Genomic DNA, 15,687 nt, shown 5'->3' with positions numbered 1-15,687 from the left:
CCTTGCCTGGGATTTTGAGGCGTTACGTGAATGATGCTCCATCACACAAAGCCCCCTTCACTTAATGAACATTTCCGGTGGGCGGGCATGCACCACGCAGGATGTTCTACCTCTTCAAGTTGGGTGTGCCCTGGGTGCTGAGGAGGAATTGTGCTGTGGTTTGCGGCCATTTTGTAGAGTTTCTGATTGACGACAAACAAGGGATGAACTCCCAGATGTACGGCCTGCTTAGTGGGTTACTCAACCTCTTCATCCTGTCCAGCAGATTCCCCCTCCCTGACACGCAACCCTCTGCAATAACACAAAATGGCACCGTCTCCAGCTTCATCTGTGTAGTAGAATGAGACGGCTCACCAACGCAGCCTGGGCTGTCGGGTTTTTTAATGCAATAGCTGGCGGTTTGTCATGACATGGTTGAGTTATGTCTTGGCTTTACTCAATGAAGCGAGGGTCCTTCCATTTGAATTATAATGCCCCGCCAGACGAAGGGACTACCTTTTACATTTTTAGCTTTACTGAAAGTTGGCTAAAATCAACTTGCAAAAAATATTCCTGTTAAGTGTGTGCTTTTAGATACGTTGAAGGATACAGCGTAGTTCGGTTTGCTGCTTCCTTCTTGCAGAGCATTCGAGGAATCGGGCGCACCCTGATTGGATGAGTACTCGTGGCAGTGCATTCATCACGCTATCTATCCCTGGTTCATATTCAGATTGCGGTGGCAGGCTGCCGCTGAAAGACCTACCATCCACACATCCTGTAGGGTTCTGGGTTTCCAGTAGTTTGGCGCGAATGCGCCACCACTCTCGTACCATTGCACACCGTGTCAGGCCTGCTCAAACCTCCGGGCCACTGTGCGGTACACTGTGGGGTCCTGTCACACCGTCTTGCTGTGGGCTTCACACTGCTGCTCCCACTTGAATCCTCACGCGCCCTTTGATCTGCCCATCCTCTCACTCATGTAGCCATCTCTGCATGCTTATTCACTCATGTATCCATTCATCCATATCACAGTTAAGCATTTATCCCTCCATATATTCTTATACTATCAAACTCCAGTAAACCATCATTCATTCCCCAAGCTTCCAAATATGTAATTCATCCCTCAGGTGCGCCACACTTACGCATTTATCTGTCCTCATAATCATTCATTCAAACATCCTCCTCTGCACTCAATTCATCAAACCTCACATCCTTACTAATGCATCCATGTATTCTGCACGCTCTGCCCTTTATCTCTCTGCTTCCCCTTTGACATATTCCCATTCCACTATGTGTGTTCATGTGTGGGAGCTGAGAAAATGTTTTCATCATACTACAGCAAACTCTACTGGCTTTGCCAGTGCGTGTATATTCTATTGAACACCTGCTCTGTTCATTCTCACTCTTCGCCATACCCTCACTTGAAGCTGCTTAGCAGCTGCCTGTATATTCTATTGAACACCTGCTCTGTTCATTCTCACTCTTCGCCATACCCTCACTTGAAGCTGCTTAGCAGCTGCGTGTATATTCTATTGAACACCTGCTCTGTTCATTCTCACTCTTCGCCATACCCTCACTTGAAGCTGCTTAGCAGCTGCGTGTATATTCTATTGAACACCTGCTCTGTTCATTCTCACTCTTCGCCATACCCTCACTTGAAGCTGCTTAGCAGCTGCGTGTATATTCTATTGAACACCTGCTCTGTTCATTCTCACTCTTCGCCATACCCTCACTTGAAGCTGCTTAGCAGCTGCGTGTATATTCTATTGAACACCTGCTCTGTTCATTCTCACTCTTCGCCATACCCTCACTTGAAGCTGCTTAGCAGCTGCGTGTATATTCTATTGAACACCTGCTCTTCATTCTCACTCTTCGCCATACCCTCACTTGAAGCTGCTTAGCAGCTGCGTGTATATTCTATTGAACACCTGCTCTGTTCATTCTCACTCTTCGCCATACCCTCACTTGAAGCTGCTTAGCAGCTGCGTGTATATTCTATTGAACACCTGCTCTGTTCATTCTCACTCTTCGCCATACCCTCACTTGAAGCTGCTTAGCAGCTGCGTGTATATTCTATTGAACACCTGCTCTGTTCATTCTCACTCTTCGCCATACCCTCACTTGAAGCTGCTTAGCAGCTGCGTGTATATTCTATTGAACACCTGCTCTGTTCATTCTCACTCTTCGCCATACCCTCACTTGAAGCTGCTTAGCAGCTGCGTGTATATTCTATTGAACACCTGCTCTGTTCATTCTCACTCTTCGCCATACCCTCACTTGAAGCTGCTTAGCAGCTGCGTGTATATTCTATTGAACACCTGCTCTGTTCATTCTCACTCTTCGCCATACCCTCACTTGAAGCTGCTTAGCAGCTGCGTGTATATTCTATTGAACACCTGCTCTTCATTCTCACTCTTCGCCATACCCTCACTTGAAGCTGCTTAGCAGCTGCGTGTATATTCTATTGAACACCTGCTCTGTTCATTCTCACTCTTCGCCATACCCTCACTTGAAGCTGCTTAGCAGCTGCGTGTATATTCTATTGAACACCTGCTCTGTTCATTCTCACTCTTCGCCATACCCTCACTTGAAGCTGCTTAGCAGCTGCGTGTATATTCTATTGAACACCTGCTCTGTTCATTCTCACTCTTCGCCATACCCTCACTTGAAGCTGCTTAGCAGCTGCGTGTATATTCTATTGAACACCTGCTCTGTTCATTCTCACTCTTCGCCATACCCTCACTTGAAGCTGCTTAGCAGCTGCGTGTATATTCTATTGAACACCTGCTCTGTTCATTCTCACTCTTCGCCATACCCTCACTTGAAGCTGCTTAGCAGCTGCGTGTATATTCTATTGAACACCTGCTCTGTTCATTCTCACTCTTCGCCATACCCTCACTTGAAGCTGCTTAGCAGCTGCGTGTATATTCTATTGAACACGTGCTCTTCATTCTCACTCTTCGCCATACCCTCACTTGAAGCTGCTTAGCAGCTGCATGTATATTCCAAATCAGGTAAAGGGGAGTCCTCTGTGCAGTCACAAAGACAAACAGCATCATTACGAGTTAGGTGGTAAGTGGTAACCAGTACGCCAAATTTTGAGTTTGGGTTTTGAGTGGAGGATTTACCTCCAGGAAAACCCTGGATGTTAAACTTCCCACTCAATGCAGAAAAATTGGCAGAATTGGCGGAATTACTTCAGTGGTAATTCTGGAAAAAAAGAGCCCCATTGGGTCCAATGGACCCACAATAAATGGGGAATTACACCACCACTTGTAATCAGGCGGAAATTCCACCTGACTAAGTGGCGGTAACAGTAATTCCTTAGGGCAGATTTACTGCTGGAATTTCCACCTAACTCATAATGAGGCCCAAAGACTGCAGTGTATAGGCTGTACTATGGATCCCGCTCCATCCCGATCCAAATATGGCTGACTATTGATAAGGTATAACTGGTTCTGCTTACAAAATAATGCTGGAAGGCACTGTTATTCCTCATTCCCTGTGCGATGTTGAAGGACTGGTACTGGCCAATCCCCTCATTTACAGGCACGTAACCTTATCAAAAAGCCTCCTTGGTTTTTCCAGTATGGTCAGATGTTTTTGTTGTCCCGCATCATCAGATGTTCTGTGAAATCCAAAGGGTACAAATTGCACAGGCCCAGTGCCAGAGGTTGATCCCATGACTTGGCCTGCTCTGGACTTATTGAGCATGGAATTCAGTTCAGACTGCATGTCCAGAGACCCAGGACCCGATTCATGGAAAAGGGCGCATCGATCCTGCGCGCTGAGAACAAATCTGCGCAAGCCTGAGCACAGATGTTTTCCTGGGCTCTCTGCGTATTCATGGAATTGTTCATACAAAGTAACCATATAGGCAAGTTGCGGCCAGAATGCCCACAGCACGCCCCCACGCAAACCACAGAACAGCCTTTGTGCCTACCTTTGTCCGACCATCCAGCACCCCTGAGAACTGCATACGATCACCCATTAATTTGCGTGCACCCAAGTTACGATCAGCACCACTCAACATACAATCATCATCACTCAACGTACGATCAGCACCACTCAACTTGCGTGAATTGAAGTTACGAGGTGCTGATCGTAACTTACAGAGGGCACGCAAGTTACGAGTGCTTGTAACTTGCATGCACCCCTGCGATTGTACGTACTGTCACCCGTATGATCAGCATTTTGCACGCTCGTTTCTTTTGGCCCTTTGAACTTTACTCCTGCTATCATGTGGCGTATGGATCCTGGGGTTTGCGTGTGATTTTTCACGATGCGACGTTCCAAGTTGAAATTCATGAATACGGTTGTATTTGCGTTGGTATCGGCGTGCAATTGCTTGGCCGTGGACCGTCCCTCAACACACCCACATTTTCGCATTTTCTTCCTCATTCTGCATGTTTCACAGCCTATTTAGGTCGCTGCATAGGCCAAGCACTCTGTGCTTGGGGTTTCACGCAAGGCGCTCATCCACTCGCAGCGACATGCCTGGCCTGCTTGGAATCCACGCAAGCACCTGAAATGTCCTGCACATTCGGTTTCATGAATCGCAGAATGGGGATTTGAGTACAGATTGGCAAGTGAATCCCCGATTTTCCATAAATCAGGCCCTAGTGTTTCCTTAGTGTACCAGCATTTCAAGGTGCAGTGGGTGTACAACAGTGGTGCGCTATGCAAAACACATTTGACATTGGCATTGGGGTTTTTAGCCTCCTGGTGACTATTTAGAGGATTAACATTGGCAGCGGTCTGCAACCTTTGACTCTCCAGATGGTTGGAATATGACTCCCATGATCCCTCACCATTGACCATGCATGCTAGGACTGATGTGAGTTGAATTCCTAAACATCTAGAGCAGGAGTTTCAAAACATAGGACCTGTGGGCCGGAACAGGCTCCCAAGACCCATTAATCAGGCCTGCATCGTGGACAGTGCACACTGCAGGGCAATGCGCTCTGTGAGGCAAAGGAAAGGCTCCTCTACTGTGCAAATCGTGAGAAAAGATGTGTCACCAGTAGCTGAATCTCTGCGGATCTTCTGGGAGCAACACCAAATGAAGGGCAAAAACTGCACGCGAAATGGGCTATTAATATAAGGCGAAAAGGGCAGCGACGAGAGAAAACGTAACCAGCCAAATAAACTGAAACCTAAAGAGTCACCTCCCCATTAAACAGCGACATTGTTTTGGCCCAATGGTGTTTGTTTCTGCAGCCTCCCCCAAAAGAATGTGGCACCATTGAGAAAGAGAGAAGGCATTTATTCTGAGGTCAGCAAAATAGACAGAAATATCCTAGAAAGCATCACTGTTTCTTAGCCAACATCTAATACCTGTTACATATCGGTATCAAAGATGAATTTCCAACCATTTTTAAACTACCAGCTTCCGGAGCCTGGTGCTAAGTTCCTGGTGCCGCATCGTTTCCGCCCTTACTTACAGAAAGTGCTCAACAAAGTTACCCTGCATTAATAACGCAAATTGTAAACTTACAACACAAACTTAAATTGAAGCAGCAGTTTGAGATTCATCTTTTGCAACCCCTTCAATATTTTAAGATGGTATAAATTCCACTTACATTTTCCCTTGGTGTGGTTGTGCCAATGGTGCACACAATTTTCCGATGGGCGCATACACGATTTGCTGCAGTGAAACAGCCCTCCTTCCAGCTAGTAATCTGACATCTGAAGTATTGCAGTATTCCACGTGCTATCATACAGAAATATTTTACATCAAATGGCTTTTAATCCAATTTCTCTTGAAATTGTATTGTAAAATGTTCAATTTTGTGGTTTCAAGGTAGCTCCCTTCGATTGCTCGGTTGCACTCACTGCTTTAAAAATCCAGCAGTTGCCACTGGATATTATTATATACTAGTTTACAGGCCCATGTACACGGGGCCAAAGTGCAGGTTTTCATTAACACAGCAGGACCACTATACATTCTAAGCCTGCAGCTCCCTCTAGCCGTAATAACACACAAAGCTATGCAAATTGGACCACTGTATATCCTAGGGCAACAGCTCCCTCTTGCATAGCATTCTATGCGTTCGGGCAGTCTCTACTGCGCATGGCGGCTTCGGCTCTAACATACATCTGGCCTTTTATTATATAGTATGATTTTATTTTCATGGATCCAAAGGTGTGGCCCATGAGAGGTACTTTTGAATTCAGGCCCACCCCTGTCCAATTGAGTTTGACAGGCCTGATCTAGAGAGCCGCTGGTTGCAGACCCCTGTGAGGAACATATTTTCAATCGCTATTACTTGAGTGAAAGGCAGGAGTGAGATATTCTAAACCTATTTTTGCTATCATTTTAGATTTTGCTATCATTTTAGAAACTATTGCAGTTTTGATATCATGATGGCTTTTTGCTATTGGTGGGTTCCTGAAACATTGGAATCCATAGAAAATGTTGAATGCAAAATAACGTATTGCATAATTGTTCGAATTTCGGCAGTATGAAAATTACGTACAACCAAAATAACCAAACAATTATGCCATAAGTTCATATACAGCAGACAAGGGTAGCAGGGTTTCGGGGGTGTCCCCCACACACTCTTGTTTGCTGAAATGTGATTGGGGGTTGCCGGGGTTTCCCCCGCTCTGTGATAAATAAAGAAGTAATAAAAATGTTTTAAAAAGGACCCTGCAGCACCGGTTCTTGTCCACATGAGTGAAAGGAACTGGCGTCACGGGGCGACAGGGGAGTCGGCAGCACACAATGAGGTGTGCCACCGTAAGGTAAGTAGGGTGGGGTGGGTGGGCGAATTAGTGAGGGAGACGGAGGAACGTGAAAATGTCAAAAGGGAAATGCGCATTTTTCCTCCTGCAGACTTTTTCCTTTCGACCTTTTCACATATATCTGAACCATCAGTGTGCGACATTTTTACGTGAATAAAAGAGTCGTTTTTCTGCATTAGCCTACTAAGACTGTATTCATTTACTGAGATTGCACCTATGTGGTGAGCAGTTATCACAACGCACGCAGTCACCTTTCACAGAGCGCACACACACACTTCACCAAAAGGTGAACGAGGTGTATTTGTAAATCCCTTTGCCAGTATTGCAGAGGTTGTGACTGATGGGGCACAACCTGCCTGGATTAAATGCCAGGGGATAGTGTTACCACATGAATTGAAGCCACGAAGGAACCATGCTTCCAGTACTGGGGCTTTCTATTTACACACCATTGTGACCAGGTATTTTGGTCCTGTTGTTCTCCTTGTTCGACCCCTGTCTCAGAGGTTAAAGACCACCTAGGAGTTAAGATCCCTGCCTCCCTCTCTGCTGAACCTCAAGTCAGTGCTATCTGCCAAGCTGGACATTTCGAACTAAATGTTTCTTTGGAAGGTTTTTTCTTATCTGTCAGCCCATATGCAGGCTCCTGCTGTTGCTTCCCTAATCTTTGGCACTGTGGATTACTGCAATTCATTGCTTCGAGCGCAACCTGCACCATTGAATGCAGTGCCTGCAAGTTCTACAGAACTTGGCCGCCAGGGTGGCCACTCTATTCCTGTATCGGCTTCACGCTACCCCTACTCTTTGCTCACTGCACTGGCTCCCTGTTTCCAGGCGTATCCATGTTAAGCCGCTGTGCATTGTTCATCCTGCCTTTTATAGCTTCGGGCGGAATACCGCCAATGAACAAAGTTTCTCATCGTGTTCCGCCTCAAGCCCTTTGTTTTCAGAATGCTTTTTTGATTCAGATTCCCCGGTTTAAATGCTCCCGGACTGGAGGATGCGCGTTTTCAGTGGCAGCAGCCATTCTGCGGAAACAACTTCCACATTCTCTCCGGGCCACTGACAAATTGTGTAATCTTTATTAGAACCCTGGTCGGGTGAATAACCGGTATTGCTCCCAGTTTCATTACAGCCCGCAAATGTGGCCTTTGCTTTCTTCAGCTCGGACAGTTGTGCATTAGCAGTGATTCGCCCCCCTCTAGTGGCCAAAGTGAAAGTTACATTTCGTTTAATAGTTTGTTCGTGAAAAGAATAGCTTATTTTAAATAAACATGACTTATATTTGTCATGCTATTTTTCATGTTTTTTAACTTAAATATTCCACAACGAATATTTAAATCCCCAAAAAACAATATAATAATTTTACAATGTTTTTTTTTTAATGAACTTTTTTCTCTTTGGCCATGGGTTGTAATAGCTTTTGTATTTGTTATTTTTATGGGTTTTTTTTTTACTTAAATATTCCATAGGGAATACTCAAGGCTCCCAAAAAACTATGTAATAATACAAAAATTATATTTTAAAATCAACTTCTTTCTCTTTGCCCATGGGTTCTAATAGCTTTATTGACCTTGCCCTCGGGCCGTACTGTCGTTATCGGCCCTCATACCTCGTTAAAGGCCCTCGCTGCGCTCGTCCCTTTAACTCGATCTTCAGGGCCCATAATGCCCGGTACGGTCTTCGGGCGAGGTCTATAAAGCTATAGTAGGTACCTTTAATAGGTCGCAGGGTGCTGCATGGGTCACTCCTGCATGGGTTTATTTAGCGCCAAGATGCCTTGTTGATGTAACCGGCGCTCTAGAAGTAGGGTGAGCAGATTTCCAAAACGAAAAACCGGGTTGACCAACAACATAAAAGAGCGACTACCCCATCGCAGCCCACCAATTACCGCCCCTCCCCCAACACGCCCACACAACCACCACTCAATCATATTTCCAGTGTGTCTCCTTTTTATAAACTGTATATGATCTCATTTGTGCAGTTTTGTCTGTGAGTCTTGGCATGTTAATTCAGAACAAGCGTTTGCCCTAATTGATATAACATGGCTTGCTGTACAATCATCTACATGCCAGTCTCTGTAGCACAGTCAGTAAGTGTTGTGACTTGTACCTGAAAGGCTGGGGGTTCGAGCCAATCGTCCAGCTCCAACATTCTGAACGTGTTGTGAAAAATAATTTCATTTTTAATTATCATAGCCGCCCAACCATGCAAACCCCGGACGGGGTTTCTAAAATGACAAAACAGGGTGATTTCCCTGGACTGTCCGGGGAAAACCGGGAGGTCTGGTCACCCTATCTAGAAGCAAACTACATAATATACTTCGAGTGAATTAAGGATATAGCTGCGGGAATGTATTGTGCTCTTAAATCAAATCGTGGGACTGTAAAAGTGAATTCCACAAATATGATCATGTGTGAACCCTTGCTTTCCAAGAACCAGACATCAGTCTGCCAAACTTTGGGCATTGTGACGTGCTACCTGGCCCTGCCGCTGTTCAATGTCTGCCTCTTCCTCCCCACAGATCCCATATGCAGAGCTGGGTGGCAAGACCCTGGTGATGTCTGTCTACGACTTTGACCGATTCTCCAAGCACGACGCCATCGGGGAGGCGCGTGTTCACATGAACACGGTGGACCTGGCGCACGTCATCGAGGAGTGGCAGGACCTGCAGTCTGCTGAGAAGGAGGAGGTAAGTCTCCGGCCAGATGCGTGTCCAACACACGCTCCACAAGGAAGTCGCCATCGTAGCTATTAGCTTGACTCTCCCTGGTACAGGCACAAAGCGAAGGCCGCCATCAGAGTGAGAAAAAAAAGAGCACTGACCTGTTGCTCTTCCCTGATCTCTGTACAGGTCGGGTAGGGTCCACTGCCTTCACTAGGACACACAATGGTTTAGAGATTGTGGAGAGGCTCCGGGGAATCCTGTGTGTGCCCCCTGCAGGTAGATATTCACAAAGGGGGTGAGCATACCAAGTGCCGAGAGACCCACCAGTTCCCCATGTAGCGCCTCGTAGTGCGACTTTTTTGCACGGGGAAGGACTTCCTTTGCAATTCTAGAACCCCACTTTGGAACTTCATGCCCAGGCAACTCTGCAAACTGAGCGGTCTTCTGACTTTCCAGAAAACTCTTAAAAGCATGGCTTTTAACTAGGAGACAAAAAGTACAATGGCCCTGATATGCTCCTTGTGGAGTTTGGAGCTTTTTGTATTTTGTATCTGCATTTAGTTATTGTGGAAAACAAGGTGTTATGTCCAGAAACTCGTTATAATAGAAGAACAAGGCACAGGCCAATCGTGTGACAGGTGCTTTATAGAGGAGGGAATGACAAGGACCAAATGACTAGTTCCTGTTTAGGGAATTAAGATGCACTCACCAGGGACAGGGCAAGGGATATGACAGACGGAAGTCTGAGGGGACAGGACACTGACAAGACCAGAAAGGCAGTAGAATGAAGGAGAGGGTGGTCATGGTTGGGAGTAATGCAACAGTGAGCAGTGACTCCTCCTTGTAGGCCTAGGATCTGATAGAAGAGTGGATGGTAGTGGTGCTTTTTGATATTGGGAGGGCCGTGGATTCCAGTGTTGAGGGGGAAGGATGGAGAAGGAGGGAAAGCCAGAGGGTGCATAGGGTGGGCACGGGAAGGGGTGGTGGAGGGTGCTAGGGCCGCGGTTCAGCAATGCAGAGTTGCAAGAGATAGTGTCCGCCAGAAAACAGGGGTGCACGGCCCTGGATAGATTTAAAGACAATCTTTAGGAATATGAAAAGGGGCCAGTTTCCCGCAGAGAGGCGGCAGCACGAAGGCGGTGAGACGAAGCGGGAGAAGAGTGGTGAAGACTTTAGAGGGGGCATATAACGAAGTTGAGTATTTTGTCAAGAGGGAAGAAGGAGCAGTGGTGAAGCCCAAGGAGGGGGCACCTCAGTAGTGAAGGCGGCTGAGTAGCTGAGTTAGGATGAGGGTTTTGGCAGAGTGGTAGGTGAGGAGAGAGTGATTCTTACTGATGTGAAGAAGGATTATGCTGGCAGCTGTTAAAGGAAGTAGTGCGATAGAGATCACTGTCAAAAATGACCACACGGTTGCATGCCTCAGGGGAGGGTTGCATGCCTCAGGGGAGGGTTGCATGCCTCAGGGGAGGGGGAAAGCAGGTCATGTGGAAATTAGATTCCTGTAGGGGGAACACAGGGACATTGCAGTCTGGAGGTAGATGGCTTCAGTGTTTGAGAAGTTGATCATGAGACAACGAAGTACCATCGAGGAGCACTTTTCTGCGATATCATCAGAAATGAATGCAAAGAGATCAGGAGAAAAAGTGGAGGAGAAGAAGATATGAGTGTCATGATATGATATGATAGGTTATTTATAACGCGCTAATACCCAGAGGTTTCTAAGCGCAGACCCGGGGATCGAACCTGTGTTGCTCCGTATTGTCTTGCTTCCAAAGCAAGCACATTGCCCCTGAGCTATCCTCCTGAGACACGTTGCCCCTGAGCTATCCTCATCTGCAAAGAGGTAATACAACAACCCAACGGAGAACATGAGATGGCTGACGGAGGAAGTGTGGAGGGCGAAGAGTAGAGGGCTCAGGACTGAGCCTCAGGGGACAATGACAGAAAGGGTGGTCAGATCAGAGGTGGGCATTTTTCGAGAGTCGGAGAAGTTGCAATGGGAGGGAGATGAGGCAAACAGGCCAAGAACTGCTTACCACATCCCAAGGGCGGCAAGTTTCCAAAGGAGAGAGGTGCAATCGTCCGTATTGTAGGCTGCAGATCAATGAGGATAGACGAGAGATTAGCGCAATAGCGACCTCGGAAACCAGACTGGAGAGGGTCACAGCAGTCATTCGGCTTGAGGTTAGATAGACGAGCCACTCAATGATAGTAAACGAGGAGAGGCACAGGGCCATAGTAAGCGGAATTGTTGGGGTGAACCGAAGGCCTTTTGAGGATCAGAAGGCCAGTAATGACTTTGAAGCCGGAATGAAAGGATCGGAAGAGAAAGGGATCATTTTAAAAAGGTAGGGAGATAGTAGCAGATGAAATCTGCAAGTGGGTTAATAGGAGCGCTAGAAGGGTTGGCTGTCCTCTGCATGGGTGTGAGCTCAGTGAGAGGATTGTAGGTAGGAAGTGGAGGAGAAAAGAAGGAAGAGAAAAAGAAGCAGCGGGAGTGGGAGAGAAGAATGATGAGAGGAGACTATCTTTGAAGAGAGGTACTGTGCAATGTCAGGAGTAGAAGGGTTATAGGAGATAGCACAAAGGTGTGCTGGAGGTAGCGTAGCTTGGAGTGTGGAGGAGATCTTGTAGAGGGAGAGTGAAGGCTAGAAGAAGTATTCAAGTAGGAAGATTTGTCTAACACCACAGTGAAAGAGAGCAGGGCATTCATGTAGGCGAGAAGGAGAAAGAAAGAGAGAGAGAGAGAGAGAGAGAGAGAGAGAAAGAGAGAGAAAGAAAGAGAGGGAGAGAGAGAGCGAGAGAGAGAGATCTCCTTATTCCTTCTGCTACTCGCACCAGCAGTGGTGCCTGCAAGTTTTAAGGTGCTGGATCTTAGGGGTGATCCAGGGTTTGGGGTTGGAGGATGTGAAGGTGGAACAGGCATAGTGATGCTCAAAGAGGGATCTGCAAGCCAGCTTGAAGTCCAATAAGGCCTCTCAATGCACGAGGCCTGGGTAGGAGCAAAAGAAAGAAGGGAGGACCTGACTTTGACTAGGTAGGTGGCGAAGTAGCCAGGATAGTAGATCTGACAGAGTACATATTCACCCACACTCTCTCCACAACAGGCCTTGGACAAAATGACCATCATTGAGATCCGGGCCAACACCCGACATGCTACACTAAGCTACTAGACTCAGTTTACATCCTGGAGCTTCTGACTCTCAATCGGCTTCATTCAATGGCTTGGTAATTACCTTCAAACCAGACCCTTTACCCTCTCGCACGCAGAGCGGATCTGCTAACATGGCCATACCGATGGACTTGGGATAACAAGACCTTCTCCGGAGACTAGTCTCAGACTCCACTTTCAATGACATTTCTTAAAAAGATAGTCATGACCTTCTGGGCTAGGAAGCTATACTCAGTCCAGGATGCACTTTGACCTGCATCAGGCAATTAGCCCCCGCCCTCCCGCCCGACGCCCTCATTTAATTGCAAAGCAATTGGACCAAATGATATCCAGGAACCCCTAACTGGGGATCTCTTTCTGTCCAGTATCCGTCTATGCCACCTCCCACTAAACCTAACAGGTTTTTTCCCCCTCCACCCTACATTGCACTCAGCGACTCCCCATTAGCAGATACTGCAGCATAATGCCAGCTATCACTCTGCACCCCTGCTCATACCAGCTCCCTGTGAATGCTACACATCTCCCACAAACCCTCTGCAACCCTCTGGCCAGATTTTCAGTAAGGGTAGATCTGGCTTGAACAGAAACGAGAAGGGTGCCTACTCCTTGGACTCCTGTCTGGGTGCACACAACTAAGTGTCCTCACCACAACGCAACAGAAACTGACCATCACACAGAACATATGTTCTCCCGATGTGCACTCATTAGCATTTCAAGTTTGACCCATTGCCTTTCCCTCTCCACTCACTAGCCTCCAATTCCCCCCTTTTGCAAAGCACAGCGCCAAGAGGCTCCTAAAATGTGAGAGGTTGTGCTATGCAAGACGATATTGTATTACATTACCCCTCGACTGCATGGAAGTTAATTTCATCACCCGATAATGCTTTCTATATGAGAGAGGGAGAGCAGACCTGTTGTGCTGAAGACAACATTGAGAATACAACCTGGCATCCCTTGTGATGTATCCTAAAGCCCAACACTCCTGGGGGAAGAGGGAGGAGACTAGTCATTTGCCCATGACCCCCTTTGCTTGCAAACAATTGGCCATACAACAAAAAGGTTGGAAAGAAAGCAATGCCTGCCTTCATCAACTCATTCAAGCAGTGAACACATGGACAGCCTCAACTTCGTCCCCTGATTGGTCAGTAGCATGGCCACTCTGATAATGCTCCCTGAGATCTTGCCGTGCTTGTAAAGAAATATTGGGACATAGGAACGGACACACTCGGCTGGATTGTGTCAGTGTTTTTGGCCAAATGTGGTTACTGGGGGGATAGTACAGTCGAGGGGTTATTGACATGTTGTGGGACATCTGGCTGGTTAGGTGGTGTGGCTTAACAGACTATCCTCCTATGTCTCTTTACAGCAAGAGAAGCTAGGGGACATCTGTTTCTCACTGCGCTACGTTCCAACAGCTGGAAAGTTGACCGTCATCGTCCTGGAGGCAAAGAACCTGAAGAAGATGGACGTGGGCGGCTTGTCTGGTGAGTCCAATGGAGGCGACGGAAGGTGTGGATTGAGGAGCAGGACGATTTGGCGCGGCCATTTGGCCGCAGAGCCCGTTTTGGCGTGCCCATTTCAGCGCAGCCAGTTCGCCGAGGGAGTTTAGACGTGGCTGCAATGTCAGCGACGTCTAAACGTCCCTCGCTCCAAATCGGCCGCGCCAGAAAGGTTCCAGCGCCAAAAGGGGCGCGCCAAAACGGCCGCTGCGCCGAAGTGGCTGCGGCTCAGGCACTGCCCTTCAGTGCATTAATTTGCCAAGGAGGTGATCACGTGTGTTGACTTTGCAGAGCAGAGATGTGATTCCCAGAGAGGTGATCACGTGTGTTGACTTTGCAGAGCAGAGATGTGATTCCCAGATCTGCAGTTGGGTTGCTAGCCTGGAAGAAGTGCACAAAATAAGAGGTATAAGGAAAGTTGGAGCAAGAGGAAACACGGCAGGTCCAATTGGGCAGCCAAGTACACACATGTGGCACAAAGGTCCCGAGCAGCCGAACAGGATTAAAGGCGACGAGTGTTTATTTATTTATTTATTTATTCGCATTTTTAAAGCGCACAGCAGCCCTTGGGCATCGTGGCGCTGTTACAAGAAAGTTTACTTTGCATGGGTGAATATAACAAGACAATGGGAACATGGGTACAGACATAGCTAAAGTTCCGAGGTTACATGGAAACAGTGAGCATAGGGACAGTTGTAAATTATAGCCATTATTCACATTGTAGTGGTGTTTTGAGTCGGATTCACTTAAATAAGGTGTTTTTTAGTGCCTTTCTGAAGGCCATGAGGGATGTTTCTGCTCTCAGTTTGGGAGGTAGAGAGTTCCAAGATTTTGGAGCTAGAATTTAGAAACTCGAACCGCCGGCTTTTGCTCTGTTGAAGTTGGGGACTGAGAGTTGGTTTTCGTACAGGTCCCTTTTGGCTCTGAGTGTCTGGACTGGTTGTGTACGCTCAGTAAGGTAGCTGGGGGCAGATTGGGATAAGCATCTGTGGGTAATGGTGAGAGCCTTGAACTGGATGCGCTCTTTGACTGGGAGCCAGTGGGCATTTTGTCTTGCTAGGGAGATGTGTTCCCTCGTAGGAATATTGACGGCTGCTCTCAAGGCGTTGTTCTTTGTGATTTGAAGTCTGTTTATGTTTTTGGCAGAAGTACCTAGTAGGAGGACGTTGCAATAATCCAATTTGGCACCTATGGTGGCCCTAGCGATGTTGAGGCAGTTTACAGTGGATAGGTGAGGCTTTACTGCATTGATTATTTTAGTAGTTAATGCTGCTGAGGAGGAGATGTAACTAACATTTCTGTCCATGGACAAGGTAGAATCTAGGTATACTCCCAGCGTTTTTACAGCAGAGGAGACTGAGATTACAGAGTTCTCAATTAAGAAGTTACTGTATTTGTTGTCTAGATTACTGAGGGATTATTTTGGTCCCACCAGTAGGATCTCTGTCTTGTCTCCATTGAGACAGAGGCCATTGGCTGGCATCCAGGCCTGGATGATAGCATATGTGTTTTGTAGGGTTTTTCAGTCTTGCTCGTAATCACCAGATAATGGGAGAAGAATTTGTGTATCATCGGCATAATTGGTGAATGTTATGCCGAATTCTTCTAGGTCGTTGAATAGAGGG

The 15,687-nt window shown here is 47.0% G+C and overlaps 1 protein-coding gene across 2 annotated transcripts in view; it reads left to right on the top strand.

The window, feature by feature from the left end:
• SYT5 (synaptotagmin 5) overlaps nt 1-15,687 on the top strand; it is a 482,978-nt gene that overhangs the window by 431,026 nt on the left and 36,265 nt on the right. For both annotated transcript variants that reach the window (XM_069638084.1, XM_069638075.1), the window contains 2 exons: nt 9,248-9,415; nt 13,930-14,047. In XM_069638084.1, coding sequence (XP_069494185.1) covers nt 9,248-9,415; nt 13,930-14,047 — 286 coding nt within the window. The remainder of the gene's footprint in view (nt 1-9,247; nt 9,416-13,929; nt 14,048-15,687) is intronic.

Source organism: Ambystoma mexicanum, chromosome 1q, assembly GCF_040938575.1.
Source record: "Ambystoma mexicanum isolate Mex_15411 chromosome 1q, UKY_AmexF1_1, whole genome shotgun sequence".
In the NCBI taxonomy this organism is placed as follows: Eukaryota; Metazoa; Chordata; class Amphibia; order Caudata; family Ambystomatidae; genus Ambystoma; species Ambystoma mexicanum.
Note: the sequence above shows the minus strand (reverse complement) of the source record. Positions and strands in the feature narration are given on the sequence as shown.